The sequence below is a fragment of the Electrona antarctica genome, assembly GCF_951216825.1.
Source record: "Electrona antarctica genome assembly, chromosome: 21".
In the NCBI taxonomy this organism is placed as follows: Eukaryota; Metazoa; Chordata; class Actinopteri; order Myctophiformes; family Myctophidae; genus Electrona; species Electrona antarctica.
The window spans coordinates 8,958,966-8,984,876 of NC_136802.1; the positions used below are offsets into that span (position 1 = coordinate 8,958,966).

At 42.0% G+C, this 25,911-nt stretch overlaps 4 protein-coding genes across 4 annotated transcripts; 2 read left to right on the top strand and 2 right to left on the bottom strand.

Annotated features, from left to right (window-relative positions):
- Positions 1-289: 289 nt before the first annotated feature.
- On the bottom strand, positions 290-808 carry LOC306913680 (DNA-directed RNA polymerase II subunit RPB7-like; the record flags this gene model as incomplete). Its single annotated transcript, XM_079490489.1, has 1 exon — positions 290-808. One exon carries the CDS (start codon positions 806-808, stop codon positions 290-292), a length of 519 nt encoding a protein of 172 aa, XP_079346615.1.
- A 3,392-nt stretch (positions 809-4,200) lies between these two features.
- On the bottom strand, positions 4,201-8,461 carry LOC306913636 (uncharacterized protein). Its single transcript, XM_079490426.1, has 3 exons — positions 7,970-8,461; positions 6,561-6,653; positions 4,201-5,781 (listed from the first exon to the last, which is right to left on the bottom strand). Exons 1-3 carry the CDS (start codon positions 8,003-8,005, stop codon positions 5,608-5,610), a joined length of 303 nt encoding a protein of 100 aa, XP_079346552.1. The 5' UTR covers positions 8,006-8,461; the 3' UTR covers positions 4,201-5,607.
- Positions 8,462-12,090: 3,629 nt separating this feature from the next.
- LOC306913834 (collagenase 3-like) lies at positions 12,091-21,655 on the top strand (the record flags this gene model as incomplete). Its single annotated transcript, XM_079490644.1, has 8 exons — positions 12,091-12,213; positions 12,448-12,704; positions 12,820-12,971; positions 13,189-13,317; positions 18,013-18,174; positions 20,526-20,559; positions 21,398-21,531; positions 21,639-21,655. Exons 1-8 carry the CDS (start codon positions 12,115-12,117, stop codon positions 21,653-21,655), a joined length of 984 nt encoding a protein of 327 aa, XP_079346770.1. The 5' UTR covers positions 12,091-12,114.
- Positions 21,656-24,721: 3,066 nt separating this feature from the next.
- Positions 24,722-25,177, top strand: LOC306913911 (putative ubiquitin-conjugating enzyme E2 W-B; the record flags this gene model as incomplete). Its single annotated transcript, XM_079490746.1, has 1 exon — positions 24,722-25,177. The coding sequence occupies one exon, from the start codon at positions 24,722-24,724 to the stop codon at positions 25,175-25,177; it is 456 nt and encodes a 151-aa protein (XP_079346872.1).
- Between the last annotated feature and the right edge of the window lie 734 nt (positions 25,178-25,911).

Genomic DNA, 25,911 nt, shown 5'->3' on the forward strand with positions numbered 1-25,911 from the left:
CATGATGACAGATTCCCATAAGAGCGCCCCTCACTTCACAGTACGGGTGTGACAGCTTGTCCCCACACGTCTCATATTTGCCATTGACAATGAAAGGAGAAATTAGGTCAAATGTCCGCCAAATATGCCGTAAATTTAACCAACCAATCACATAATTCAGTTGTTTATGAGATGATGTATGATGATAAGAGCACCCCTCACTTCACACGGTTGTGATCTTTTTTTACAGAATAACCTGTAACCTTTACACATATTGCCCCGTATCCCATATGAAAAGGTGACAGGAAAATCAGCTGACAAGACCAAGGTAGTCATCCATGAGAGATCCAATGGCAAAAATGTCATTTTTATCCTCTCTTGTTCCCACGATCTTAAGCCGGATCTCCTTATCTTGCTGGATCACGACGTCCTCGTCGACAGTCTTATAGCACGGGGGATTGGAGTTCGGGTCAAACTCCATCTCTGAGGGAATGGAATGACGAGAGATGAAGCAAGACATGGGACCTATTTCGGTGAACAGTCCAACCTTGTTAACCTGAGTGACCACAGCATCCACCACTTCCCCCTTAAATGGGCGCAACACAATGGCCTTGTATTTGACTGGGTAAAGGACAAAGCCCCTCCCTGGCTGGATCACACCAGCGCCGATGTTGTCGATCATGGTAACTGCAATGACAAAACCATACTTGCCGGTAGATGTGCCTTCCACCTCTGTGAACAGTTTCTGCTTCACAATGTTCAGAAGATTGGGACCGAAATACCGTGGATGTAACAACATCTCGTGCTCCAAAGAAATTAGGTAAAACATATTTTTTCCTTTGCTACGGTCTCTCTGGGTCTATCTATACCTCTGTCTGGGTGAGTGTATGTGAGTGTGTCCCTCGTTCCTCAGTAATATAAGCTGACCCAAGCTCTGGTCTGATGTCATACATAACACAAATCGTTGCCTAAAAGCACTGAATTTTCGATTGTATGCCAATCTTAATAATAATAATTATATTAATATTTTTTGCTGTAGAAAAACATCACACCTGTGTGAAGTGAGTGGTGCAACTCCGTGTGGGAAAGCGCCCAGGGTAGCGGCCCGGGTCTGGCGAGCCGCCCTGCGTCCGAAATGGTTGAGAAATTAGAGTTACCGTGTGGGGGTCCCCAGGGGGTCCCTCTACTGTACTATACTGTCACACCCAAAATCATCATCTATACAGTTAATGTGTGTGTGTGTTAGGCTTGGTGGTGAAAAGCAACCAAACGCTATTTTCGTGCTCAGACAGATCCAGCCAGGGACCCAGGGACACAGCCAGGGACCCAGGGGCATGCAAAAAACGTGGCATTTTATATAATCTGTGATTGAAGCTGATACAGAGACACTTGTATTGTATCGCTCATGGCTGAATGAACAAAACCTGTTAATGTGTTAATCAGCATCAAATATTGCTACCAAACAAACAAAACAGATGCCATGTTTCTAAAGAGCTCTGGTCTCTGTCATAGGAGTGTTGCCACTCCAAAGCTTATTATAATTATAATAAATGTAAATGCAGCAAAAGAGTAGTCAAACACTTAGTTAAAAAAGAAAAGTCCTTGCGGTCTCGTTTCCATTTAGGCCCTATGCAATCAATTCATAGACATAAAACTGTGGTAACTGTGGGATGGACAATGATTTAAGCAGTCACACCAGGCCTGAATCAAACTATAAATGGACTCACACAGCTGCACACCTGTTGTGTATGCATGGAGGTAATCTGGATACATCTGTCATCTCAACCAACATTCATGGAGAGCCACTGTCCGGACAGAATGAGATGAGATGTACTTTATTATGTACTGCAGGGAAATTGATACGTTACAGCAGCATAATGTAAAAAATAACCTAACAGTAATAAAACAGACAGAAACAGAAAACACATCGGACACAAATGGACATAATCACAACAAGACCATGAACCACAGACTCAGGACCATAAGAATTGGGGAGAAAGTTCTCATGTGTTGTATAGTCTGATGGCGGTTGGCAGGAAGGAGAGTCTATACCGCTCTGTGTTCATTTTCGGAGGGAAAGTGAGCCTATGACTGGTTTAGCCAGCATGGAGATCAGTTTGTCCCCAATTATCCTCTCTGCGACCGACTACAGCCCCTCCATCCTGAGGCCCACAACAGAACTGGCCTTCTTTGTGATCTTGTTGAGCTTGTTCAGCTCCCTGGCCTTAATGGCCCCACCCCAGCATACCACTGCATACCACAGAACACTGGCAGAAGAGTGCTCTCCCCTGTGACGTTAATGTGTAGTTACAGGATCGTGAGACCTACTGCCACAGCTTGGCAACTGCATATATATGTGATATATATATATACATCTTTTTATCCCACAATATTAAAAATATAAAAGCAGGTGTGTAAGGAATAAAATAAAGGATAACCTGCACACTGCATGAGGACTGTTGTGTGTGACCGAAACATTGCTTTAATAAACAAGTAAGACGCGCGAACGCGGGAAGCGAACGCAGCTCGTAAATTGCAAAAACAACAATTACAATAAATTACGTAATTTTGTAAGGTTTTTTTTAAGTTCTCTTTTTGTGTTTAAGTTTTTTTCTTAAGTTAAGTTTTTTTTAAGTTTTTCTTTCCTTTTAAAGTTTTTCCTTTTTAAGTTTTTTTTTTAAGTTAAGTTTTTTTCTTAAGTTAAGTTTTTTTTAAGTTTTTCTTTCCTTTTAAAGTTTTTCCTTTTTAAGTTTTTTTTTTAAGTTAAGTTTTTTTTTAAGTTAAGTTTTTTTTAAGTTTCTTTCCTTTTAAAGTTTTTCCTTTTTAAGTTTTTTTTTTAAGTTAATTTTTTTTTTAAGTTAAGTTTTTTTTAAGTTTTTCTTTCCTTTTAAAGTTTTTCCTTTTTAAGTTTTTTTTTAAGTTAAGTTTTTTTTTAAGTTAAGTTTTTTTTTTTTAAGTTAAGTTTTTTTTTAAGTTAAGTTTTTTGTGTGTGCGTGCGTGCGTGCGTGTGTGCGTGTGTGCATGTGTGTGTTTTTGTGTGTGATACAGCTGCGCCCTCTGGTGGTGGGCGGGTGGTGTTACAGCGTGACACACACACAGACACACACACACACAGACGTGATCTGCTGGGTCTCATAGTAAATGCTCACTGCGTTCGCAATTATCCTACGTGTACATGTAAGTGGCAGTGTGGCAGGTTACCTTGTATTGTTGATGTTTTATGTAAAACTGAAAGTATATCGATTGTATTATTATTAACGTGAAAGGTGTCAGCAAACAGCCAACGTGAGTCATACAACAGCACGACAATATCATTAAAACAAGCATGTGTGTGGCCTGGGCCATGGCTCAGCGGTCCAGGCACCAGGCACTTGGTAGTCCAAGTCTGGCAGTGTGCCGAGGGTTCGACTCCCGATCCCGACAGCCTTTACTGCATGTCATCCCCCATCTCTCTCCCCCATTTCCTGTCAGCCTACTGTCTGTCCCTCTATAAAAAAATATAAAAAATAAAGGCGAAAGCCACAAAAAAAACAGAAAAAAACAAGCATGTGTGCCCTGATGGCAGATGAGATGATGCTGAATGGCGGTCACAGCTGTTATTTTATCATCAAATTGTGTGAATTCTCTCCTTTAGCATCTGTGACTGTTAGTATTAAAATGAACTCTCCTCATGTGAGTTATCAGACTACAGCTTGCTCAAGTTCTGCTATGTACACTAAGGTTGTTTCCACAAACTGTACAGCTAAAGGGTTTTTCCTCTTTTATGAGTCTTCATATGCTGCTTCAGATGACCGCTTTGACTAAAGCTGTTGCCACAAACTTCACAGCTAAAAGGTTTCTCCCCTGTATGAGTCCTCATGTGCTGCTTCACTTGACCACTTGTACTAAAGCTGTTGCCACAAAGTGTACAGCTAAAGGGTTTCTCCTCTGTATGAGTCCTCATGTGCTGCTTCAGATTACCACTTTGAGCAAAGCTGTTGCCACAAATTGTACAGCTAAAGGGTTTCTTCCCTGTATGAGTCGCCATGTGCTGCTTCAGAATACTATTTAGACTAAAGCTAGCAGTGCAAACTGTACAGCTGAATGGTTTTTCCCCTGTATGAGTAACCATGTGGCGCTTAACATGGCGGGAATCGCTAAAGCTTTTGCCACAAACTGTACAGCTAAAGGGTTTCTCCCCTGTATGAGTCCTGATGTGAAGCTTCAGCACACTACGCCGAGTAAAGTTCTTGCCACAGAAAATACAACTAATGGGGACAAATGTCTTGTCCCCTGTATGAATTCTCATGTGATTCTGCAGGTGACCATTTAAAAAAAAGCGATTGCCACAAATTTCACAACAAAAGGGTCTTTCTCCTGTGTGAATTCCCATATGCCTCTTTAAGTCACCTTTTAAAAGATAGCTATTGCCACAAACTTCACAACTAAAGGGTCTTTCTCTTTCCCCTGCGTGAATTCTCATGTGTCTCTTAAAGTCCCAATTTGAAACAAAGCTTTTGTCACAAACTGTACAGCTTAAGGGTTTTCCCCCGGGATGAAGTTTCATGTGTTTCAGCAGGCGACTCTTTCGTTTAAAGCCCTTGCCACAAACTTTACAACTACAGTCAACTACAGGCTCTGTGTGAATTCTCATGTGGTTCTTCAAGCAAACATTTAGTTTAAAGCCCTTGCCACAAACTTTACAGAGTTTTTCCCCTGTGTGAGTTCTCATGTGTCTCTTCAAGCTAAGATTCGAAACATAGCTTTGGTCACAAACTGCACAATCGTATAGGGACATCTTCCCTGTGTGAGTTCTCATGTGTCTCTTCAAGCTAAGATCCGAAACACAGCTTTTGTCACAAACTGTACAGCTTAAGGGTTTTCCCCCGGGATGAATTCTGATGTGTTTCTTCAAGCAAACATTTCGTTTAAAGCCCTTGCCACAAACTTTACAGAGTTTTTCCCCTGTGTGAGTTCTCATGTGTCTCTTCAAGCTAAGATTCGAAACATAGCTTTGGTCACAAACTGCACAATCGTATAGGGACATCTTCCCTGTGTGAGTTCTCATGTGTCTCTTCAAGCTAAGATTCGAAACACAGCTTTTGTCACAAACTGTACAGCTTAAGGGTTTTCCCCCGGGATGAATTCTCATGTGTTCCTTCAAGCAATAATTTCGTTTAAAGCCCTTGCCACAAATTTTACAGAGTTTTTCCCCTGTGTGAGTTCTCATGTGTCTCTTCAAGCTAAGATTCAAAACATAGCTTTTGTCACAAATTGTACAATCGTATAGGGACTTCTTCCCTGTGTGAGTTCTCATGTGTCTCTTCAAGCTAAGATCCGAAACACAGCTTTTGTCACAAACTGTACAATCGTATAGGGACTTCTTCCCTAAACGAGTCCTCATGGACGGGGTTTGTTTTGACGATTTCCCATCCTGGAACGGCTTGTTGCGCAAAGACAATCTTTGTCCTTCCACATGCTGTATCTTGCACGATCTCAGTGGGTTTCGAATGGACAGAGCTTTCCCGGTCGACGCCCAGTCATCACTGTCGTCGGTGTCTTCGTTGCTAGTCGGTTGTGATGCTTCACAGTCCTCTGCATCAGCTTGTGTATTCATATTTTCAGTTGGGCTGCTGGCTGGCGGGACTGTTACCGTGATTTCACCGTGTTCACCTGCTGTCGTCGTTGACCAATCGGCCTCCTCTGGCCACTGACGTAGCTCTTCCCGTTCCTCTTTAATCTGTGGAGTCTCCGGTTCGTCCTGGACCACACCGGGGCTCCCCTCCTGCTGTCCAGAGGAACACACTGAAATGTGCAGGAGGTCTAGGAGAAAGAAAACCAACATGATAGATGCACCCGATGTAGTATGAATCCACCTATCGAATGCACACTAGATGGCATGTGTTTAACTGAAACAGACCAAGTGAAAGTGCATTGTTAACAACTAGGTAAAAATAATATTTTACCTAGAAAAGATTAAGATACAGATGTAAATAATTAAATAAACCTCAAAAGCCAAATGACCAGAGGAAAAGAAAATCACACCTGTGTGAACTGAGCGGTGTAACTATACGTACTAGTAGCACTCCTCCCTCGCCTCTGTGTGTGTGTGTGTGTGTGTGTGTGTGTGTGTGTGTGTCGGTGCTCAACAGTGCCATCCAGCGGTATTGGCGAGATGGTGTAGCTGTCCGTGCTCATACATACATACATGCATACATGCATACATACATAGCTGCGTAGTGGAGCGGTTAGGCACCACTCAATTGTATAAAAATGTTCCAGCCCTGATGAAGATCTGATGGTCGAAACATGTTGGCATCTTAAATAATAAAGCCTGTTTGCTATTTTACATTGTTGAGTGCCTGGATGTTCTCTTTCTTCTAATAAACCTATTGACGTCCGAATGAGACATAACATACCTTGATGCCTTTCTTCCGTAAAGTAAGGCAGCTAAAAATGTTCCAGCCCTGATGAAGATCTGATGGTCGAAACATGTTGGCATCTTAAATAATAAAGCCTGTTTGCTATTTTACATTGTTGAGTGCCTGGATGTTCTCTTTCTTCTAATAAACCTATTGACGTCCGAATGAGACATAACATACCTTGATGCCTTTCTTCCGTAAAGTAAGGCAGCTCCGGTTCGTCCAGCTGTTGAGAGGAAATTTCCTCTTTACACACAAGGAGGAGTGGGACATCTAGGAGGAGAGAGGAGGCAATGTCAGCAGAAAGCAAGTCAAAGTGCTTTCTGATTGGATAAAACTGATTCTCCAACTTATTGATTTGTAACAATTACCAGTGTTATTATAATCATTATTATTATAATAATAACTAGTTCATTCCCATTCAGAGATATGACATATGACCCAATCTTTACCTCTCAGCTCCCCTCTCTCTCTCCCCCCCTTCCCCCTCCCATTGGTCTCTCTCTCCCCCTCTATCTGCAACACAATCTCTAACATGATTGGTTATTATAAAGATTGTACATTGTCTGCTGTTAAATTGACAAAGACAATATGCCAAGTTGACAGAATGATACCGCTATCCTGGCAGAGATTAAATAACTTTTGGGTTGAAAAGCTCAAGGGAGAAGGTCACAATAAAGCCCATGGGCAAAATGATACTATACAGTGTAATTAAGAAAAGGCCGATATCTCGGCAGTTTAAAAGGGTGTTCTTCTGGGGGACATTTACTACTTGCCCGACTGCCCGTTATAAAACGAGATCTGTTAAAAGTTGTTTTTGAGGGGCGCTAGCCCCTCCTATGTCCAGCTTTTAGTGTGCGTGTATGTAAACACAAACTCACTTCACACAGGAGTGATTTTTAGAAAACACACTAAAGATGTACAAGACTAACTAACAACGCAAGTGTCAATGTGTCATCAGGCATCTTAAAACAACTGAAGCATTAATGTCATGAATGATGTAACAACATTTACTTCATTGATATGCAAATGGGTTTTTTTAAATCGATAAAAATAAATAAATCTATGCTTAGTCTTTCTTGATCCAAGGCTATATTATAGTTTGTGCTTATAGCTCTGGTCCATAGCTCTAATGCCATGCAACGGCAGCAAGAGCAGTAAGGCTATGGAGCTAGTAGCCAGAGCTAGTTCGTGCTGTGCTCTCCTTTTTGATTGATTGATTGACTGATTGAAGTATTTATTAACAGTTTGAAGAATTAGTGCATTTCAAGCACAACTCCATTAGGGCCCAGCAAAATAGCAAATAGCAAAAACTGTTAACTGTGAGTGGACGACCAATAAAGCACTAGACTTGTTTACAGGAGGGGCCACCAGCTTGTTCAATTCATCATAACATTTAGAGATGTACAAATATACACTTCTATATAGCCAAAAAACAGGAAATCATCATCATAAAGGAGGTACAAAAGGGAAAAGAAAACATATACAGTGAGGGGGAAAAGGGGGTGGAGATTCAGATTTTACGGGGTCCGAAACGGGTGCCGTAGGTACCCTTTTAGAGCAGTTTTGAACAACATAACCAAACCAACCTGCTCTGTGTAGTGTGACGCGTGGATTGAGAACATGGTCCAGCAGCTTGTGCTTTCGCTGCAGCTGTGTTTGCAGTTGGTCTATGATCTCTCTCTGGTAGAGGTCGCAGATGAGCTCCGCGGCCGCACTCAGACGCTCCCTGACGAACACGCTGAGCTCTGCAAGCTTCAGCTGCAGCAGATCACTTCTTGTTGTCGTGTCCAAAACACACACTATCTCCTCTCCGAGCAAAGTCAGTTGTTTATTCACCGACGACCTAACAGACTCTATTTTACACATGTTAAGTAGTAGCGTATCATCATGATTGACATTATCCGTTGTCTTTGTTCCACGCCACATGATGGAACACTGTCCGCTGTCAACAAAACAACACTACATAACACAATACATATCCGGGGTCAATGTATTACGCGCATGCTCCGTTAAGAATCCAGGCATGGTTGCCTTAATTCCGCCATCTGCTGGAGGAGGTATGTAAATCAGGGACTCCCTTTTTTGCTGAGCCTGGGAGAGTAGTAGCTGGGCGGGTGTGTCTATGTCTAGGGAGATTTTCACAACAGTAAAGTCATGGCCGCACACAGTATATTATTTATTTGTTTACATGTTGTAACCTGACTACTGACAGACAGTACTACGCCATGTCCAACAACTCACACAAACAATGTTGCCCTCTTCTGGTTAGACTTCGTTACAGCAAGCGAAATTCTAATCTGACAAGTTATCATATGACTTGAGAGTTTAGTGTGTTTTTGTACACTATAAAGTGCAAGTATTATTATTTGTTCACTGTCTGAGTGTGAAATAAATATCTCAAAAGAAAACGGAGTTGATAACACTCACGCATAGGCCTATAGCACGACAGACAGTGTGATATGAGTCTGCCTTTAGCCTAGCCCCATATGTGCCCTCTCCCTACGCTCATTCTGTAGCTCCGAGATGAGGTCACACACAGGGCCCCTCCCACCCCGTTCAGAAACGGCGCATGTTTCCACAATCAGCCTATCTCACAGAATTTCCCCGCCCCCCTTAATACGCCCCCTTTCGGGGTTAGTGGTGATAGCGTGACGTCACTCCATAGACGCTTCATGTTAACAGAGGTAATTTAAGAAGTCTACAACTTTTGTTTTCTCAAGGTAAGGTTTGTTCTATCTGTTCGAGCTGATTTACCATATTGTTTGCTTCATAATAATATTGGTCTGTCACATTTTTACATTAGAAAATGTACTTAGATTCTCCAGGGAAAAAAACGTGTAAATGCTCATGTTAAAGTCACCACTATTTACCGGAAGTGGGCGTGAAAAACGGGCTGTGAGATAGGCCTATTCCACGATTCTTACCCTTTTCTAAACAATAAATCAAAAACGTGAAGTGGCGTGAAGGGTTTACACTAATTCAACGTCAACAACGCCAAAGAAAATCTAACTTTAAACGGTTACGAGCGTTACAGCGGTTGGTTTAGTCAGCCGCTTCCATGTTTATCAAGGGATTCATGCGTGTGCACGTGCATGTCGAGTGAACTGAAGTCAGTTGGAAATTTTCGACCAGGGGAGGCGCCGGGGAGGCGCTAAAGCTTTTCAACTTCCTTGAAAAACATGCTAAACAACCGCTAGACGCTCGTGTAACCGTTTAAAGTTGGATTTTCTTTGGCGTTGTTGACGTTGAATTAGTGTAAACCCTTCACGCCACTTCACGTTTTTGATTTATTGTTTAGAAAAGGGTAAGAATCGTGGAATTGTGGAAACATGCGCCGTTTCTGAACGGGGTGGGAGGGGCCCTGTGTGTGACCTCATCTCGGAGCTACAGAATGAGCGTAGGGAGAGGGCACATATGGGGCTAACTTTAGCCAGGATATGACTTCACTTTGATGAATGGATTTTTAAAATTAAACCTATAGCCTAAACCTATAAACGGTGTTTGTGTTGATTCACGCGAGGGCCATCTCGCCCCTTTGCCAACTCGCCCCGCGAAAAGTGAAGACGGCTCGCCCCGGAATTTCGAAAAGGGGATAGCTCGCCCCCAAAGCGTGGATATCTCGCCCCACCACGTGGATATCTCGCCCCATGTTTATTTCATGTTTATTTTACCTTATTTCTCATATTAGAACATTTAGAATCAATGTTGTTTGTCAAAGGAGAACATTTAGAACCAGTTTGTTGTTGTTGGTCAAATGAAAATGATGCATGGATAATGAATGGCTCACCCCCCTCCAGTCTAGTTTTTATTTGTTGACGAAATTGTCAGTAGTATATTTAGCCTGAGTTTTAGTCATCGTAGCTTAGTTTTTATTTAGTTTCGTCAGTGGAAAAAGGTAGTCGACAAACATTTTTCGTCATAGTTTTAGTCGACAAAATCAACACCGCTGTAAAGCAGTGGGTGAAATTCATCACATGTAGGTGTAGTACACGTCACACAACGTTGGGTGTGTCGGCCTGTCGGGGGGACCCAAGTGGTAGAACACACGTCATTCATTATCATTATTCTTTTTATTAAAATTGTTAGATATTCATTCTCATTTATAGATAGATAGGGGTTGAGTAAGTTGTTAAGCAGAACTTCATCACTATAATATTGTTAAATAATACTGCTAGCTTGACACTGCTTGCATTTTACTCACCTCAATGCAAGCACTTTAAGGCCGTCTTTCATATTGGGACGGTGATACCATTTGTTTTAAATAGCTGTAGGTGTAGGTTTATTACCGTTTGGATTTCCCCAGGTGTATGGGTAGGCAGATATCTCTGATTGACTATGCAGGACTAGCAGTGTAGGTAGTCATTATGACATGTCTGCTGAGTAAGCTGTTTTTCTAGCTCAGTATCAATAATTAAACGAAGCCCCTTTTTTCAATTTAACAAATTATAGATTAATAATGAATTTATTAGTGAATTAAAAACGCACCCAGGGTGCAGTACCCCCACGGCCACAAGGGGGGGGGGGGGCAATATCTCACAACGGGTAAGGGCTAGTAATCTAAATTTACATTGTCTACTCTACATCCTCGTGTACGGATTGTGTGTTAAAGGGGAAAACCACCCATTTTCAACATTTTACTATGTCATTAATATACCTTAGAGCTGTTGTGTGGAAATAATAAAAAAGGTCCCCCCCATTCTGTGTTTCCTAGAACTGTAATTATGAAAAAAATCATTAACATGGTGAAACACATCTTGATGACATCATCAAGATGTGTTTCACCATGTTAATGATTTTTTTTTTTAAAGAATGAGATTGTATGCACAATAATCAAGTCAAATGTATCAAATCTGCTTTCTACCATCTGTATTAGTGAAACTGTAGCATATTTATTTTCAGGTTGAAGATGGTGGCAACAACAGCCAAATCCAATTCAAATGATACACTCCTAAATGTATGACCTAAATTATATCTATTCAATGGTCATCGTTGATCCTGTCTAGTGACTGTGATGTTCATGTGGAGGACGCCCTTGCCTATGAGCGGTCTTAACTGCCATGTTCACAGAGGATGGAATGCAAATGTATATACCTTTATTGAAAGGATAAGCCCCTTGAGATGCATCATCTCCTTTTAGAGGGGGTCCTCAACACAGATGAACAGTAATAATAGTAATAACAGCATCATCGAATAAGCAAGGTATAAATATGAACATGCATATTGGAAAAGAGGCAGCACTTTGTTTGTTGTAGAAAGTCAAACAAAAACAAAAAAGATTAGAAGCATGAGCACGGTGTTAGAAGATGAGTGAAAATCAATTATTTAAATACATTGAAAAGAAGTGATTGATCTAATCAGTCTAAGTAATTCAGAAAGCCACGTCCACATTGAAGACGTCACTTCGGGAGGAATGCTGCTGATGCAGATGTCACTGTCAACCTGACAGTGATGTCTACCTAATCTTCGAGATATAGGTCTACTGTGATTACAATATCAGGTCAGTCAGCAGAGATGCCAGGGAGATCATACAGCTTGCTCTTATCTAATCTAATCATATAACAGTTAAACCAGCTGCATCATCAATCCAAACGTCCTCTGCCATCCATATAGGGAATGTTTGTGATGTTTGGTGACTCAGGTAGAGTAGACTCAGGTATCCTGGTCTAATGTGTATATATAAGACCCGCCTGGCAGTCACACAGAAACTCGACCAACGAATCAACGAAGAAACATGAACTCTTTCAGTCTGTGCATTCTACTAAGCGTGGTAGCCACAGTTTATTTGCTGCCAATATCACAAGTTACTGTACAAGATGAAGCTTTTGCAACGGTAGGTATCCTCTCTGTATCTCTACAATAGATCATTCTTTATTTACCTAATCTTTTAGTACAAAACTACAAGCTTTAGACCTATAATATACTATATAAAGATATCATCTTACTCTTCTAAACAGTACTCAGTATTGACATAATATCAATACAGTATTTGTGATCCACTTATTGACTGTCATGTGATGTGTTATCTGGCCCCTCCATATCTAACCAGTAATGTAATGTGTTGCAGAGCTACCTGAAGAACTTCTTCAACCTGACAGAGGAAAACGGACCCACTGTCAGACGAGGCATCAGTCCGCTGACCAGGAAGCTCGGTGAAATGCAGGAGTTCTTTGGCCTTCAGATCACTGGAACACTGGACACTGACACAGTAGCGCTGATGAAGAAGCCTCGCTGTGGTGTTCCCGATGTCAAACCTTCTCGTTTCACCACCTCTAGAGGACTAAGAGGAGACCTCAAATGGGAGAAAAACAGCATTACCTACAGGTGGGAGACCACTGTGAACTCGGACACACATGTACTGACTCTTTACGGACATGTTTACAGTAATAACATAGTTGCTGTATGTGTCTCCACATTTATCTTCCAATCTGTTCCACAGGATTGAGAACTACACCCCTGACATGTCTGTGTCTGAAGTAGATGACTCAATAGAGAGAGCTCTGCAAGTGTGGGCCACCAATGTTACCCTTCTGAGATTCACAAGAATCTACAGCGGCATCGCTGATATCATGATCTCCTTTGGCCGCCAATGTGAGTATAGAAAATAACTCTAATTTACCAAATGTGTCAAATCTACACCCCAAATAAATGATTGGTGTTGTTCAGTGCTGATTTACAATGAAACACAGACAATCGTAGCTCTGATACTGTCTGTTAGCCATAGACCTAGGAACTACCGGTAATAGCGTGGATGAAACTGCTTTAATGGTGCTACTATTTCTTAACATAAATATGTTCTTATTTAAAGCGCATGGTGATTATTACCCCTTCGATGGTCCATATGGCACCTTAGCTCATGCCTTTGCACCATCCAGTGGCATTGGAGGAGATGCACATTTTGATGAAGATGAGAACTTCACTTTCAATTCCAACAGAGGTGAGTTTTTAACCCAAGGGCATTTATACGGAGTAATTCTATCCACTACCTTTCTTCTTTACTGGCAGTTATTTAAAAAATCACACCCGTGTGAACTGAGTGGTGCAACTACGTCACATACTAACCATAGCAACCATGCTCGTTTTTTTGGTTGCTAACCATAGCAACCATGCTCGTTTTTTTGGTACGAACAAACATGGGTACACGGGTACACGGGTACAAAGCCAGTTGTTGGAGTGGTTTGCACCACTCAAAAACTTGCTACATAAGGTACATAACTTAAGGTGGTCCCTTATTGACCAATCGCTCCCACCGACATGTGATTGGTTAGCCGATTTGCTCGTTTACATATGACGTAAGTTTTCCTTTCAATGTCAATGGCGTTTAATGTTTTGATGTTTAATTTACGTCATATTTAGCAGAATTATCAGCTCTTATCATCATACATCATCATGTATCATCTTAGCCTGGTTAATAAACCAGACCGAATCAGCCGTTGGCAAAAAAAAATTTGCCTGCCAGCGGATTAGGGTCTGGCGAGGCTCAGTAGCACGCCTCTTTCCTACAACCGAGAACAGGTCGGGCCAATCGGGACACGGTATGCAATATGGGCGGGCTTTGGTACAGTGACGTTCAATGCTTGAGACCTTTGACTGACAGTAGCTCTGACCAATTGCGTCAAAGAGAAAATGTTTGAACCCGCCCCCCGGGAAATGAAATCCAAGTGGAGCCAGCCCAGACTAATATACCGCGACAGTGTTGTGTGATATTAGTCTGGTTTATTAGCCAGGCTAGTATCATCTCATACTGGCCAATCAGAATGCCTGTTGCCTGTGATTAGTTCGCTGATTTTCTCGTTTACACCTAATGACCTTGACCTAATTTCTCCGTTCATTGTGAATGGCAAATCTTGAGACGTGTGGGGACAAGATTTAGCGGACATTTGACCTGAATTCCCCTTTCATTGTCAATGGCAAATCTTGAGACGTGTGGGGACAAAGGCTGTTAACACAGCGAACGCTAACCACGTATCCGTACGTTATTAATTAATCAAACGTCCGGTGCTAACCACGTATCCATACGTTTTAATCACTTTTTTATTGCATACTTTCATTCATCTTTTTACCCACCCGGACAATGAAGAACCATCCTCCTGTCATTGCTGCTTAGTCCCGCTCACGTGATCAGAAAAAAAAAAAAAAAAAAAAAAAACCCTCCCCTCCTGAAAACAGGAGGGCGGGCCGCTTTACTTGTAGAAGCCAGTGTAAAATGGACGCGCCCATGCCATGATCTAGTCGGTGTGTGAAAAGAATCAAATTTCACCTAACCTCGCCTCACCAGGCTTTCCTCCACCTCGGAAATTTCACCCAACACTATAATACTCGATTCCCCCCTCCCCTCCTGTTTCTCCTGCAGGAGGAGGGCCTTGCGAGATGGGGGCTCTGTCTCTCGGAAAAAAACATGATGAACGGAACGCTGTTACGCTGCCTAAAACACATGATCTGCACCGGATCGGCATTGCATAACGTCTGCAACACACATGGACAGATGCATGTTTCCTTCTTCATACTGTAGCGACCAAACGATCCCCGAGCCTACAATACTACGAACTAACAAACGAGCCACAGTATCGAGGGGCCGCCACGACAACAGACAGTGTTCCGTTGGTGGATCACGTATCGCCATGCAGAGCGGTCATAATCGGAGATCGCTCGGACGTGTGATTGTAACGCTTTTTTATTCATTATAATTGTAGTGATAAGACCGCAATGAACGAGTCGGGGACGTAATCGACCCGGGTGTAATGTATAACGAACTTTTCCGCGTCCTAAACCGTGGTGTTGTGATCTGTGGAAGTCATTTTTTCCTTGTCGTCGACATCACAGCCGGGCTTAGCACCTCTCTGGACACTCCCGGTGAAGTTTATTTTTTTCCCATCGCTCCCAAGCTGCATGCCCAGGCATGTTCCCCTATACTAGCTTGAAAAACAAAATCAGCTGATGATGACAACGCGTCTCACCGTTATACTATAGTTCTGAACCGAACGGTGGAATGGGACTTTTTATAGCCGTACGGATCAAGACTTTTGCTGCCCAATGTGCCCATGACCCCCCCCCCCCCCCCAATGTTACTGCGATCAAGACAATGAAAGCAGTGAGATAGATTAGGCGAGGCGAGGCTCATCATCATCATCCTCATCTAAAGAAAGCAGAGTTATGAAGGTTTATAGTCAGACATTGACAGGCAGATGTAAAAATAAACACAATAAATATTGATGGATTTATAATTAAGATAAAACCAATTAGTTGCATATAAAATGCAGAAGGGACAATTAATGATTCACCAAGGATATAAAGGACTGTATAATACTGAATTACTGAGCTACACAGGGCTATAACTATAAAAAATACTCTTAAGGAAGTACTCAAAAGTACTGATAAATACTCAGCACCACAACTAGGCAGAGAGCCTATGACCAAGTTAACAATTAGCTTTAACAGGATTACTTTAAGCAGAAGGATCAAATGTTGATCTGAGCAGGAAATACTCTTTTAGAAAAATACCTTTAAGTGCCCAATTAAAAAGATGACACCACCAGGAAGAAGGATTGTCCAGTCAGCAGATTATGGTTTAGTGTCTATTCATTTTCAGATCAGAGAGACAGAACAGATCCACACACAGCCAAATTACAAAAAACTCTCACCCTGTGCGACAAACTGCACAGGGTTCTCTCTCACGAACAATTCATTTCACAGGCATTAATACTGTAGAATACGTCAATTGTTGATACACATTTCATTGGCTGAATACACAGTTAATTTCCACTATGCCACGCTGGCACTGGGTGTCGAGCGCTCATTGGACCAGCACATAGATGATGAGACTGATATTGTGACAGCTTCCTTAGTTCCGTCATTGAGGGCCATAGACCGGGAAAGCGCTGAGGCTGGCGTTGCTATGGCAACCTGAAGATAACATTTCTTCCCGGCTAGCTGTGAACTCTTTACAGAGAGAAATGCTCCTATCTACTTTCTCACTAGGCACCAAGGTCAAATACATGCAGTGTCTCAAATCAAAATAGACCTCTCAGTATGGCCAGTTTACTTGACTGGGGAAAGTCTAATAGAGACAGTGAATCTTAACTTGGCGTCAGGCAACCCATAATATAAATATGATATAATAATAAAAAGGATAATATAGGGCTGAGATGATTAGGCCTGTGGATGGTGATGACATAAATAGGATAAGGAGAACAACCCAGAGTAAACAGGCAGTAGGCTGATGATCAAACTGATGGTAAAAGGGCAAGATGAACACGGTCTGGGCCAAAAGGAAACATTTAGACAATTCCATCCACCAAACTCCAAAATTATCCATCAAATATGCTATACATCCTATACACCGAATGAAAGCCCTGAATGTGTACTTTTACGAGGAAAAGAGTAAACATTGATCCCATGTACAGTTTGTCATAAATTGGTTACTGGATGCACATTGCGCCCACCAGATATAACTGCAGAGAAGACATAGACCCAAACTCAAGATTCACAAAATAAGGCCTATTGCGACATATAAATACTATATACCGTATGAAACAGAAGACTCTCTGCTTTCATAAGAAAAAAACTTCTACTGTAGTAATAATAAAAATCACACCCATGTGAAGTGAGCGGTGTTCTCTGTTCTCTACAGTTGCACCGCGCAACTGTAGAGAACAGTTGCACCGCTCACTTCACAGGGGTGTGATTTTTATTATTATTATTATTGAATAAGCAGAGAACAGAATATGGGACAGAGTTGCACCACTTCACAGGGGTGTGATTTTTATTATTACTACAGTAGAAGTTTTTTTCTTATGAAAGCAGAGAGTCTTCTGTTTCATACGGTATATAGTATTTATATGTCGCTATAGGCCTTATTTTGTGAATATTGAGGAGTTCACGTCCATGTCTTCTCTGAAGTTATCTGGTGGGCACAAGCTGCATTCAATAACCAATTACTGTCTAACTGTAGATGGGATCAATGTGTATTGTTTTCCTCGTAAAAGTACACATTCAGGGCTTTCATTTGGTGTATAGGATGTATAGGATATTTATTGGGTTCAATTTTATATCTGCCTGTCAATGTCTCTGACTTTAAACCATCCATAACTCTGCTCGCTGTTCAAGATAACCACTTCCAGGCAAATGCAGGTGTTGCAAAAAGGTCAATATCTCCAGAATGGAACATGGTAAAATCAAAATGTATTTTTTAAATTGAAGTGGACAAGTTCAGCTTTCTTTTGATGTATGCGTGTGATTCTCGCTATAAGAGAACATTTTGCTGTGGGCCCCCGAACAAGGCCTTTGTGCAATGTTAAACGGTAGCAACATCAAAATAGGCCTGGGGAGATCCTGTAGCAATCAAAGTGTTAATAGAAGGGGCTAGTGCCCCTCAAAAATCACACCCGTGTGAAGTGAGGGGCGCTCTTATCATTATACATCATCATACATCATCTCATGAACAACTGAATTTTTGTATTGGTTAGCCAATTTGCTCGACAACTTTACGTCATATTTGACGGACATATGACCTAATTTCTCTTTTGGCAAATATGAGACCTGTGGGGTCAAAAGCTGTCCCTCAAAACTTGCAATTCCATGTCCCTCAGTAGATCCATATCAGAACAGTAATCTTTGTGTTTTTTTCTTACAGGTTTTAACCTCTTCCTGGTAGCAGCCCATGAGTTTGGCCATTCCCTGGGTCTAGATCACTCTGATGACCCTGGCGCTCTCATGTACCCCTTATACAACTATAGGAACCCAGACACCTTTGTTCTGCCCCGTGATGATGTTAATGGCATCCAGTCTCTCTATAGTAAAACAAACCCATCCAGATTTAATATTACCTGTTTTATTATAAATTTCTCCTGGGCTTATGTCTTAAATGGGTTAAACAGCGCTTCTGGCTAAAACAAAAACACCAAAAACACCTTGAAGACCTTAACAGGAGCCCTCGTACAAGGTTTCTTCGACTATGCATGCACCTCTTGGTACCACAGCACCTCAAAGGTCCTTAAAACAAGGCTCCAGACCTCCGAAAACAAACTGGTCAGGCTCCTACTTGGCCTCATCCCCCGAACCCACCTCACCCCTGCCCACTTTGACAGGCTGGAATGGCTTAGGGTCGACGACAGAGTACAGCATCTTGCAATGGGTCTGGTCCACAAGATTCGATACACCACCAAGATACCCATGAACCTGTCTAAATACTTCCTTAATGTTAACGAAGTCCACACCCACAACACCAGAGGGAGTGCAACAAACCATGTACAACCCAGATTCTGCACAAACAAGGGACTAAATTATTTTCGCTCCTATGCCACCAAAATGTGGAATGCCCTACCAACAGTCATTAAGACATGTGAATCCCTTGACTCCTTCAAAACCGCTCTCAAAGGGCACCTACGGACGGCTGCAATTCGAAACTGGCACTGTATATGTTTCTTTTCCCTTTTTACCTCCTTTATGATGAATTCCTGTTCTGTTCTTTGGCTATATAGAAGTGTCTATTTGTACGTCTCTAAATGTTTTGATGAATTGAACAAGGTGGACCCTCTTGTAAACAAGTGTAATGCTTTATTGGGTCGTCCACTCACAGTTAACAGTCTTTGTATTGAGTTGTGCTTGAAATGTACTGTAATTCTGCAAACTGTTATATAATAAATAATATTTCAATCAATTCAATCAAAAAAGACATGCTATAAAAGCATTTTGGAACATTAAAAATAAATAAAAATCAGATGTGAAAAATTGAATATTTACATCTATAAAAAGCAGAAAACATGCTCACTAACTTATTTTGAAGCTAGGAAAGTTGGATTATAGTTTGAACATGTCAAAATAATAGTCAAGTTGAAATAAACCAAGTCTATGGACACATTTCTACCACAAATAGATGTAAAAACCAATAGGTTTTTCTTCCAAAAAAGCACACATTTTATATAAACTTTATAGTATCATATCTCCATGAAAACATGGTATATTTCGTTCAAATCACATCTACAAGATAGATGAAAGTCTAAAAAAAAAAGAAATAACATAAACAATGTTATTAAACAACAAACTTTTTTCAATAGATTGTGTACACTTTTTTAAATGGCACATTCTGCGCAATGAGTACTTTTACTTTTAGTACTTTGAGTACATTTTGATGCCGATACTTTTGTACTTTTACTCAAGTACATTTTCAATTTCGTACTTTTACTTGTAACGGAGATTGATTGATTGATTGAAATATTTACTAACAGTTTACAGAAGTACAGTTTACAGTTTACAGAAGTACTTCTAAATTGCAGTATTGGTACTTTTACTTAAAGGGATAGTTCAGATTTTTTTAACTTAAGCTGTATGAAATACTTGCCATTAATATAGTGGTATACAGCAGCGTAGACCTGCCCTTTGTGTTCCATTCCTATTAATAACCGATGTTAAAATACAGCAGCGTAGACCTGCCCTTTGTGTTCCATTCCTATTAATAACCGATGTTAAAATACAGCAGCGTAGACCGGCCTTTGTGTTCCATTCCTATAATAACTGATGTTAAAATACAGCAGCGTAGACCTGCCCTTTGTGTTCCATTCCTATAATAACTGATGTTAAAATACAGCAGCGTAGACCTGCCCTTTGTGTTCCATTCCTATAATAACATGTGTTAAAATACAGCAGCGTAGACCTGCCCTTTGTGTTCCATTCCTATAATAACTGATGTTAAAATACAGCAGCGTAGACCTGCCCTTTGTGTTCCATTCCTATAATAACTGATGTTAAAATACAGCAGCGTAGACCTGCCCTTTGTGTTCCATTCCTATAATAACTGATGTTAAAATACAGCAGCGTAGACCTGCCCTTTGTGTTCCATTCCTATAATAACTGATGTTAAAATACAGCAGCGTAGACCTGCCCTTTGTGTTCCATTCCTATAATAACTGATGTTAAAATACAGCAGCGTAGAACTGCCCTTTGTGTTCCATTCCTATAATAACTCGTGTTAAAATACAGCAGCGTAGACCTGCCCTTTGTGTTCCATTCATATAAGCCAATAATGCTGCTGCTCTGACTAAACTCTGTCTAATCACTAATCAGCTGAACTGATGATATTTCTAAATGTGATTAATCCGTTCTCAAATCTTCTATTAAGGGCTAGGTGTGATGTCATGCTCATTTCAGCACGGCTGGAGAGCCTGTTTCAACCAATGGATTGGTCAGAAGAACTAGCTGTAGTTATATCAATAGTTCATTCCACTTTTTGTCGTTTTTCTCCTTTTTTGGGGCTATTCCTCTGTGTACCACCAGAGGGTGCTCAAGTACCACCAGTGGTTACTAGTACCAGTGGTTGGGAACCTCTGAAGGAACCCCAAAATCCATCCATCCATCCATCCATCTTCAACCGCTTATCCGTAGTCGGGTCGCGGGGGCAACAGCTCCACCAGAGTGCTCCAGACTTCCCTCTCCAGAGCAACATTAGTGACTTCCTCCTGGGGGATCCCGAGACGTTCCAAGGCCAGTGAGTCGATGTGTTTCCTCCATCTGGTCCATGGTCTGCCCCGGGGTCTCCTCCCAGTGGGACGTGATCCTTGGTCTGCCCCGGGGTCTCCTCCCAGTGGGACGTGGTCCTTGGTCTGCCCCGGGGTCTCCTCCCAGTGGAGATATAATCCATCTGGTCCTTGGTCTGCCCCGGGGTCTCCTCCCAGTGGAGATATAATCCATCTGGTCCTTGGTCTGACCCGGGGTCTCCTCCCAGTGGGACGTGCGCCGAGGACCTCCCTAGGGAGACGCCCAAGAGGCATCCTAACCAGATGCTGATGTTCCAAAGAAACATTAAAATAATAATAATAATAATAATTAAAAGGCTTGTGCCGTGAGCTTGTAATGAATGTACACATCCATTACACTACACCATGCATAATGCATTACAAACAAAAAGTTAAATAATACAAAAGAAAGAGGTAAGGGAGAAATACATAGAAAGTAGAAGGAAAATAAAACAAATCAGACCATTTACATTTAAAACGGGGCTCATCCTTTTCTTCTCTAAACAGGAATCTTTCTGGAGGATCCTCCCCGGGAGACCCCCCGGGGAGGAGGGGGTCCCAGCAGAACCTCTCCATGCAGATCAGGTGGACGCAGGCCCTCAGGGCTCCGCTGCTGGCCCGCAAGAGGAAGACCATCACAGGTGAGCAGAACAGAACCGCCTCGTACTGTATGGTCACTTCACAGAGCAGAGCTTTTCAACAGTGGTGTAAGGGTGACACACGCGCCTACACGTGCACATGTGCACAGAACAGCTGATAGCCTAAGCCTGTATTGTTTATTATAGTGTATGAGAGTTTTAGACACAAACACAAATGATCAGATTAACTTATTTACTGTTCTGCAGTAGCGAAACTAAAAGGTTTGCTTTGTACGAATCTCTCCTTTGATGGAGGAGGATCATTGTCGTTGCGTGCATTCAGAACACAGAAGCAGACAGCAGTAGACTACTGGAGATGCTAGCTGTGCTACTTACCGTGTGACGTGGTCAAAATGGTAAATGGTGCATTTATATAGCCTTTATCCATTGCGCTTTACAGAGATTGTGCATCACATTCACCCATTCATATCTCTTTGTGTTGTCATGGTAACATATCTGTGTTGTCATGGTAACATATCTGTGTGTTGTTGTTTTATGCATGTTTGTAGCTACTTTCCCGCGCTAGCCTGGTGGCCCCGCCTCCTTGAAATCACATCCGCTCATGCGCGAGTCTCTGACGTAAGGTGTGTGTGTGTGTGTGTGTGTGTGTGTGTGTGCATGTGTGCGTGTGTGTGTGCGTGTGTGTGTGTGTATATGTGTGTGTTAAATGATTTTTATTTATTCTTTTAATATATATATATATTTTTGAAAATAGCAGAGTGACGTGTTGTTTCCAAATAGCTTATAATTTGAAATAAATTGCACATTTTAAATTGCACTTTTTAGGCTTGTTTACATAGACATAGACACTGACTGACACTAAAATATATATATATTTGAGAGTGGTGTAAACCACTCCTACAACTGGCTTTGTTAGTCTGTCTGTCTGTCTGTCTGTCTGTCTGTGCTCAAAAAATGACTATGGTTGCTATGTTCACCCAGTTCACCCGGGTGTGATTTCATTACGTCAGACATGATTTCATTACGGGCTATATAAGACCTTACACCACTCAGTTCACACGGGTGTGATTTTTTTACTTACATTCTTACAGTTGATCTGTTGTTGTTCTTGTTGTAGTAGTAACGACCCAGCACACTCAAACAAAATAGGCTGATGACCCCCCCTTGGGCCCCCTCCACTCTCACTATAACTAGACACTTTACCTCCTCCTCTCTCTCTCTCTCTCCCCCCCCCCCCCCTCTCTCTCTCTCTCTCTCTGTTTAAAAGTACAGGAAAAATCTCAAAGTACAGGTAAAAATATAGTACAGGTAAAAAATCTCTCTCTCTCTCTCTCTGTTTAAAAGTAGGCTGCTATTGTGAATCAGTGGACCATGACACAGCTTAAACACAACTCTTCTTTACTTTCAAAACTCAGAGTCATAATAACAAGGCAAAGCAACATCATCACACATCATGTTGTATGTCAAGACTGAAGTAGTCGATCCCAGATAATCCCCCCAATCATCACAAAGGCAACACAGGAATATGTAACGAGCGCAGGCGCAGCACAATCAAACAGCTGTCAGTGAGACATAACAGCTACATGTAAAAATCTCTCTCTCTCACTGTTTAAAAGCACAGGTAAAAATCTCTATCTCTCTCTCTGCTGTTACCTCGAACATACAACGGTTTTACGGGGCGACTTGTCCGGACGTTTGGGGGCGACTTCTCTGGACTTTTGGGGGCGACTTCTCCGGGCTTTGGGGCGACCGATCTTCGCCGCTTGGGGCGAGTTGGAAAAGGGGCGAGCCGTCTCGTATTCCACGCGAGTTGTGTGTGTGTTTTTGTAAGTATTATTTGTTCACTGTCTGTGAGTGTGAAATATCTCAAAAGAGTTGATAACAATAATGTCAAAGTCGCCTAATATACAGAGACAACTGTATGAACTTTGACCTTGGACCACACACATTCTGTAAATTGTACCTCTACCAGTGCTATTGAAATCAATTAACAATATCTAGATCTACCTTTGATAACATTTTGGTACCATATTACTGTGGAATTGTGGAGTCAAAGTTGCCTTCTTAGGCCAAAATCGCATATAGACTCAAGAGACAACAGTCTGAACTTTACCTGCAACCACACACATTCTGTAATTTGTGTCTCCACCAGTGCTATTGAAATCAATTAACAATGTCTAGATCTACCTTTCATTACATTTTGGTACCACATTACCGTGGAATTGTGGAGAAATATAATGTCAAAGTTGCCTGGGTTGTAAGGCCAGATCACCCCTACAATAATAAACCACGTGCAGACCAGTCTCTCCTGAAATGCCCAGGTATTATTTATTCTCTCTGATGCAAGTTGTCCCTGTTGAGCACCGACAAGCCCTTCCATCTAGCCTTCTAATGGATGTGTGCTGGACTTCTCTTTACTTTACCCATGCATGTGTAGCTACTCGCAGTGGAATGGTGAGGTCATGTTACCTCACCATTCCAATTTGCTGAACTAGTATGTCCCCCCAAAACTAACAATAACTATAACCCTAGGCCTACGCTAACCCCCCCCCATATGCACAGCTTTGTGTGTCTGTGTGTCCGTAGCACGTAATGTTATGATTTGATTGGCTGAGCACGGAATGTGATGATGTATGATGATAAGAGCGCGGCCCTCACTTAGTGTTATTTTTCTTTTGCACTGTGCCAATTTCAGGACATGCCTGTGCAAATAGGCCTATCTCACAGCCCGCTTTCCACGCCCACTTCCGGTAAATAGTGGTGTCTTTAAAATGAGCATTTACACGTTTTTTTATCTGGAGAATCTAAGTACATTTTCTAATGTAAACATGTGACAGACCAATATTATTATGAAGCAAACAAGATGGTAAATCAGGTCGAACAGATAGAACAAACCTTACCTTGAGAAAACAAAAGTTCTTAAATTACCTCGGTTAACATGTAGCGTCTATGGAGTGACGTCACGCTATCACCACTAACCCCGAAAGGGGGCGTATTTAGGGGGGCGGGGAAATTCTGTGAGATAGGCTTATTGGCTTGCGTTGTATGTGACGTCAGAGCAGCACATCAGACAGCCTATAAAAGGTGGTGTGAGGGGCGGATCAATGACACTGAGACTGTGAATGGTGATCAAGCTTATAGTAACTGGCGGGTATATAGTCGGTGAAATAGCCAGTGATAACAGAACAGAGCAATAGTGCGCGGAAGAGTGCAAGCGAGACGTTTTTCCATAATGGCAACAATGCAGAGGAGACTACAAAAGGAATTGTTAACTCTGCAAAATGACCTACCCCCAGGGATGGCACTTAACGAAAACAGTGTACAGAACAACATTACACAGTGGATCATAGATATGGAGGGAGCCGTTGGCACACTCTACGAAGGCGAGAAGTTCCAGCTGCTTTTCAAGTTTAGCAGCCGGTATCCATTCGATTCACCTCAGGTAATGTTCACAGGAGATAACATACCGGTGCATCACCATGTGTACAGCAACGGTCATATCTGCCTGTCCATTCTGACAGAGGATTGGTCGCCAGCTCTCTCGGTGCAATCGGTTTGTCTTAGTATTATCAGCATGTTGTCCAGCTGCAAAGAGAAGAGGCCGCCACCCGGAAACGACTTTTACGTAAGCACATGTAACAAAAATCCAAACAAGGCACGATGGTTTTATCATGATGATGCATGCTGATAATGTACAGCAAGACCTTGCTTACGACGTGGCACCACTTGTATGCATGTCCCCCAAAGTCTGTTAAAATATGGAGTAGTTCACATACAGAGAGGACTGGTACTGCAGGACCACATACAGAGAGGACTGGTACTGCAGGACCACATACAGAGAGGACTGGTACTGCAGGACCACATACAGAGAGGACTGGTACTGCAGGACCACATACAGAGTTCCAAACGGCTCCAGACTTGGCCTCCGAGTACTGACGTTCACCGAGGGAAGTCACGCTGTTGTCATACCCTGTGTCCTAATACAGTTGTTATGCCAGTTTTCCCGTTTGCAATTTCCACATTAGTATACCGTTTGGTCCTCACACGTTTTTACCAGAGTGGGGGGAACACGCTCAACTCACAGGAGATAATTCAGGGTTATTGCAGTCTGCAGATTCTAAACATACAAACAAATCACAAAAGAATCATCTGCACTCACAAAATAAGTTTCGAAGCTGTAATTCACTACGCACAGAAGCCTTTTTTGTTCATGTTGTAGTAGGTTGCAAGGAATCGTGAATGATTCATCCAGACATAACAGACAGTTGTGTTGGAGACCTGTGCCATTTCAGCCCAACGGCCCGCACAGCCAAAGTGCCCGGAGGCTTTCAGACACAAGAACAACGTGAGAGGAGGACCAGCTTGTGTGCAGGAGAGGTGGAGAATCTACATGGGGAAAAGAGAAAGACTTTGGTGGACTAC

Excerpts from the sequence above, each read along its gene's own strand:
- LOC306913636 (XM_079490426.1), bottom strand. The coding sequence starts at position 8,005 with ATGTTCTCAATCCACGCGTCACACTACACAGAGCAG. Across the intron at positions 6,654-7,969 it reads CGTCACACTACACAGAGCAG|ATGTCCCACTCCTCCTTGTG; the intron begins GTTGGTTTGGTT and ends CTCTCCTCCTAG. Across the intron at positions 5,782-6,560 it reads TACGGAAGAAAGGCATCAAG|ACCTCCTGCACATTTCAGTG; the intron begins GTATGTTATGTC and ends TCTTTCTCCTAG.